At 40.2% G+C, this 6,207-nt stretch overlaps 1 protein-coding gene across 1 annotated transcript; it reads left to right on the forward strand.

The window, feature by feature from the left end:
* The first annotated feature begins 494 nt into the window (after nt 1-494).
* On the forward strand, nt 495-5,243 carry snrnp48 (small nuclear ribonucleoprotein 48 (U11/U12)). The gene is made up of 9 exons (XM_079275089.1): nt 495-715; nt 1,386-1,499; nt 1,668-1,728; nt 2,065-2,145; nt 3,266-3,439; nt 3,647-3,768; nt 3,891-3,994; nt 4,083-4,199; nt 4,801-5,243. The coding sequence occupies exons 1-9, from the start codon at nt 578-580 to the stop codon at nt 4,883-4,885; spliced, it is 996 nt and encodes a 331-aa protein (XP_079131215.1). The 5' UTR covers nt 495-577; the 3' UTR covers nt 4,886-5,243.
* The last annotated feature ends 964 nt before the right edge of the window (nt 5,244-6,207 follow it).

The following is a 6,207-nucleotide window of genomic DNA, read 5'->3' on the forward strand; positions in this document are numbered from 1 at the left end:
TAGATAGATAGAGAGAGAGAGCTGGAGATACGAAACACTTTCTGTAATACAACATAATACAATACAATATAATTTATCTTTAGTAAAGGTCATTAGGTACCCTTTAAGAGTATTGAGACCCTAAACCAAGGTGATGGCTTGATCCTCATCCGTAAATAGTTGAGTCTCAAGGTTTGTTAGATATGTTGGAGAAGAACGTGAAACTGGACGGTGAATTAGTAGGAACATATGTGTTGGTGTTTGCTTTGGTGGTGTTGCCATTCTCTCCCTCGGCTGGTCTTAAATGCGTTGACTGAGGAGGCACTAACTGTTGCTTGACTCAGGCTGTTCCATACTGGTGGTGTTCTACTAGAGGAAAAAGGTTTCCGTGGACCAGGCAAAATAATTTGCTAAATAATAATGCAAAAGTGGACTTCAACTACCAGAATGCATCGCTGCTGTTCGACCGCCAACCCCGTGGCACACGTCATAACGTCGCGCAGAATATAGCGGTCGCAAGTGCAGTGAAAACAAAACAACAGATGATTTGGAGACAAATTCTGTTCAAACATCCATGATTTGGACTTAAAACCTCAAAATGTCGGACTCATTGGAAACACAAACTGTTCAGGATCGACTGGACCGTCTTCAGGAGCTGACAGACTTCACAGAAAACTGCAAAAAGCAGCTTAACGATGTATTTGAAACCCTGGGATGGTCGAAGGACTACAACCAGGTAATGTTAGCGAAATTAACCGTCAGTTTAGCTAACGATACGTTAGCTAGCGTTTAGTCTTCAGTCATCATAACAAAATATATATATTTTAATTATGAAACTTGGTTTTATCGTAGCTAAACGACGTTGCAGTACATTTAGCTAATACTATCTATTTACGTTTACTAAAGTAACGTTAAAGGTTTGAATGCATGACTTTAAGCAGTAATGGAGTGTTTTCACAGTGTTGTGTTGCTCCTTGAGGTATTAAATCTGATAATATATTTCCTCCACCACCAGTCAGGTAGCTGACATCTGCATCATGTACCGTAACTCTTGTCTTTTGTTTATCCCAAATAAATGTATAAATCTAAGTGGTTTGCTAGCTCTCAATGGCCTAATTTATCCATTTAGAGATGCTGTATTGTGGTTCTACAATTTAATTTAATTGTTATACAGTATTGTTTGAAATAACTGTCAACATATCTTACCATTTTTAAGCACTCATTGATTGAAACGGCTGCAGTAGCTGTGTGTTGATATGAAACATTTCCCTGCACTGATTGACTACCACATATACAACTTACAGGCAATGCTTGTCTGGTCAACAGACTGAAACACAGAGCGAGGGTTTGGGTTTAATGTCATCTAAAAGTAAAAGTAAAAAATGATTTTGTTTCTTTTTTGACAGGATGCAATGGAGCAGTGTCCCTACGACTCCAACCACAGAGTCCCGGTGACGAGCATGGAGAAACACAAAGCCTCCTGCAGCCGCCGAAAGATGGGCTACTCCGCTGAGGAGGAGGTAACACACACACACACACACACACACACACACACACACACACACACACACCTCCAGAGTAATGGACATAGCAGTGTTCCAGAGTAAACCCTTTACAGTATAATTCACTGCAGCTTTAATGCATCAATCATTAAGAGAACATTAAAAAGTTTCCTCACTCTTTTGCAGGCGGAGATGTTCGATCCTTCTGTGTGTTATGAGAACAACAGTGTCAGAAGCTTTACGATGGGTGAGTCATTAATGAGGACCGTTATCTTAAATCCCAGTTCAGCGCATCGATGTTATGGATCATTTAAACATCCTTGTTGAATGTTTTTGCTATAACTATTTGTAAATACATGTTTAAAGAACAGGGAAGACAAATAATAAAGAACTACAAGACCGTATCAAATACTGTTTTGAAACAAAAATCTTTGTTTATTTCTTTTTATTTTACAAATGCAACCACCCACCTCAACTGAGTCCTCTCACAGGACATAAATCATTTGCATTTAAATATAGAAGTTAAACAAACGTCGTACATTCTTTCCAGTCGTCGTCATCTCGTTTAATTTCCTCCATGCAGACAAACCCACCCAGCACCAGGTGATCCTGCAGGCCAGGTCGGCTGCACCGCTGATGAGGATGGAAGGAGTCTTCTGGCAAGGTGGGAGCTTCATTTAAAAAGGTTCCCTGCGGAACTCATTCCTCTGACGTGCTAAATATATTTATATATATACTTACTAAATATATGTACTTACTAAATATATAACATCCCGATGTCCCCTTTTTTATTTAATGTAATTTTTCTGCCGACATGTGTGTAATCTTTGTGTTGTGTGTTCTGCTTGCAGTGACAGGGGTGAGTATTAGAGAGGAGCTGTGTTACGTGTAGTATCCTTTATCATCATATCCTTTAAGCGGCTGGGACACACGCACACACACACACACACTCTCACTCTTTTCCCTTTACGTGTTGGGAAACGTTTCCACACATTCAGACTACACAACATGTTTGTTTATTACAGAAACTCTTTCATCTTTTCACTTGATCTAAATAATGACTGTCCTGGTTCAAAACTATAAAGTGGATACGATTAAAATATTGATATGATAAAGATGAAAGTTTAACTGTGACGTGAAAGTAGCGTCACACTATCCACTACATTAAAAAAAGATGTATCGCTCTGTTGGAGTTTTTGGGACTACAAAAACACTCTCTGTTGTACAATGGTGTTACAGAGTGAAGCGTCTCGGAGCTCATAAACAATCTTTGACACAAACCGACAACAACGTTTTGTTTTGATCTGCTCTCAAGTTACAGACGGAGTTTATTAGTGACGGCTGATGTGCGCTACCGCCGGGGAAGTTTGTCCTTTTAACCACCGACAGTGACAATAGTCGTGTTTTTTTTATTGAATAATTATTTATTGAGTTAATAAAACATTGCCTTTGGGGAAAATTCCATCTTTTTTTATTTCTTTTAGCTTTCTCTAAACATGTAATATGGCTGCAGAAAAAACATATGCTTCAAAGCAGTGTGATGGCCTTGTTACGCTGTTTGTCCGCGTTCGTCCTTTTTAAACAAAAGATTTACTTCAAAACGTGCATCACATGCTTCCAGTGCTTCTGGGCCTTATGGAGAAAAAATTCTCTCTTCAATTTAAAAACAATAACAGGCGGACTTAAAAGTTTTGTTGTACCACAGCAACACATGGAATAATTGTTTTTGAACGAGCAATGCATCAGAGTGAATTGTGGGTAACGTCTCTCTGGTCCCCCACCAGGTCAGTACTCCGGCCAGCCTGTCGACGTGCCTCAGAACCACAAGCGCGCCGTGTGTGACCTCACTGTGGCCGACCGATTGGCTCTGTTCGATCACGTGGTCAGCCAACGGAAGGAAGCGGCGTCCTCCAGCAACGAGGATCTCTACGTGGACCTGGTGTCCAAACTCCAGAGGGGTAAGACATCGTGGTGAAGACGTCCAAACGTCAGAATGATTCAAATACTGTGTCCGATCTCCCCCAACTGTCACATGGATAACAGATGTTTATGTAGAGGAACAATTATATTAATGCCATCTTCCTCAAACTGTTTCTGTTTGGCCGTTTGTTTTCTCCCTCAGCGTGGTCCTCGGGTTTAATGGGCGTTTGTGTTTTTGTCTTCAGATGAAGAGCAGAACGAACCGAAGACTCACCTGGAGCTGATGGCAGAGATGAGGGACTACAAGAGGCGGCGTCAGTCTTACCGAGCCAAGAACGTTCACATCACCAAGAAGTCCTACACCGAGGTACGAGCCAGCACCAGGACAGTGATCGGCTGCTCATGTGACCTCCTGTGGTCTGCAGCAATGATCCAAAGTACATTAAAGTGTAATAACAAAACAAGTATCTTTGATTGCTCACCCTGCAGGTGATCCGAGAGGTGATCAACGTCCACTCGGGAGAGCTCACCAGACAGTGGAGAGAGGAAGAGGACGACGAGGAGTCGACCAGGTCTGAACTCTCCTCCCACAGGTACGACCCCGACCTCCCGATTCTCAGTTCCCTGTTATGTTGTCTATTCAGGAAGGTAAAACGTGTTTATATATTATTTGTCCGTCAGGCGCCGGCTGGATGAAAAGCGTTCGCCGTCGTCAGAGTCTCGTCACAGCCGACGCCGTCGCAGCCGAGAACGAAGCCCAGACAGAGAGAGCAAGAAGAAGAGGAAGAAGAGAGAGAGGTGAGAAGTTATGTTTGTGCTTCTGTGCTGGTGGACGTAGTCATCGTGATGTCACTCATTGGTTTGTGGACTGATGTTATGAAGCCTCGAGTTCGGCGATTTCACCGTCGCCATCTTGGATTACGGCCGTCGCCATGTTGTTGTTTTTTAAACCAGTAAACAGGAAGTGACCATATCTGGACTGAAGAGACACCGTATACGTCTCTGGTAGAGACCTGTCAATCACTGTGTAGCCCCGCCCTAAAGCATCCCCTGCTTTATGGTCTGTGTGACTCTAAATGGACCATAATGTACTAAATGAACATCATGCTGTATTGAAGAAGACTTGAAACTAGAGATTGAGACCATAAACTCATGTTTACAATGTTTACTGAGGTAATAAATCAAGAGAGAAGTAGAGTCATTTTCTCATAGACTTCTATACAACCAGAGGAGTCGCCCCCTGCTGGACAGTAGAGAGAATGCAGCTTTAACACATCAAGCATCGGCTTCTCTCGGCAGAACCGGAGGTTGCCGCCTGGATACAACTAATTTGTTTGTCATCGGTCAACTTTAATAAAAGTAAGTTTTTCAAGTGGCTCAATGTCTTCTCACCTCACAGGGATTCCTGCTCCCCGGACGAACACCACCACCACCACGACCGGAAGAAGAAGAAGAAGAAGAAGAGAGAGGAGAAGGAGAAGTGATGAGGTCACACATCAGAAATTAGGGCATTTTGGAAAGAAATAAAGTTTTGGGAACCAACAACATACATTTTGAACTTTTCTGTAATTTAAATGACATGTTTGCCAATTTTGAACAGGCCCCGCCCCTGCCTCTGCCTGATTGGCTGTGAGTGGTTTTCAACTACAGAGGACATGGAATGTTGGACAGGAGTGTCATAGCTGGCACACTTTCACCACGGGGTCAAAGGTCACTCTTGTCTTCAACTGTTTACACGAGGTTTCTGCAGTTGTTGAGAAAGTCTTTTCATTTGAAATTTGTTTCTGAAGTCTTGTGACTGGCAATGTTTTATTTTGAAATCCATTAAATCAATAGATGCTGCTTAAAATGTGCAGGTCATCATTTTAATAATACATATAATCATACTAACTTCATGTAGTAATGAAAATAATATAATATATACATTTTATTTACACGGCACCTTTTCAAAACAGTACTTCACGTGGTTGATACAGAAATAAAAAACATTTCAGGACTGCAGTGAAACATCTGACGAAAGTTAAAATGGACATAAAATCCACCAAATTAATACAAAAAATAGAATGCAAAAATATAAGTCATAATGGGAATAAAATGATGTGTTCTCTTTAATAAAAATGTTTGTGAAAGGTAATGTATGAATCCTTGAACTCAGTGTATGTGTTAGAATGCAGTTCATTTAGCTGTACATCAAACTAACATTATTAGTTGAATAATATATTTAATATTTTCTAAGAAGACAATGAGAAATCCTCCCGGAGCCCAATGTGACCATTAAATGTCTTTACAGTAAAGTTTAAGCTGCTAATTATATTATATATTATCTCTTATGAGGAGATTTAACCGTCACATGTTTTCACATTTCTGCTTTGAATATTAGTCTGGATTATTAAAACAGTTTAGTTTCAGCTTTAGTTCACAGTTCATCCTCACTCGTTTAAATTAAATCTCATATTTATTATTTTGCCTTATATTTATTTGTCTTATTAATCTATTCAAACAGTCTTTCAGTGTGCTGTGTTTTAGATTTTTCATAACACAAAACCTTTTTGAAGTTTTATGATTCATGATTTAGTTCTTCTGTTATATAACATGAAGTACTTGCAGCCTCTTGTAAATCATATTGACATATTTCAAGTTGTCTTCGTGTTTAATGTTTTGTTGGTGGTAGAAAGTTGGTCTCTGAGCAAAAGGAATCTTTTCTTGGTGGATATTTCAGACATTGAAATGAAATGAAAAGAAAAACGTCGGCTTAAAGTTAAAGACTTTGCTTGACAGATCCACCGTCTCTCTCTTTTCTCTCTCA

The sequence above is a fragment of the Melanostigma gelatinosum genome (assembly GCF_949748355.1).
Source record: "Melanostigma gelatinosum genome assembly, chromosome: 9".
Classification (NCBI taxonomy): Eukaryota; Metazoa; Chordata; class Actinopteri; order Perciformes; family Zoarcidae; genus Melanostigma; species Melanostigma gelatinosum.

What these genes read in the sequence shown, in the direction of transcription:
- snrnp48 (XM_079275089.1), top strand. Translation starts at nt 578, where the DNA reads ATGTCGGACTCATTGGAAACACAAACTGTTCAGGATCGACTGGACCGT. An exon ending in GCTACTCCGCTGAGGAGGAG is followed by an intron (nt 1,500 to 1,667) that starts GTAACACACACA and finishes ACTCTTTTGCAG; the next exon opens with GCGGAGATGTTCGATCCTTC. An exon ending in CCAAGAAGTCCTACACCGAG is followed by an intron (nt 3,769 to 3,890) that starts GTACGAGCCAGC and finishes CTCACCCTGCAG; the next exon opens with GTGATCCGAGAGGTGATCAA.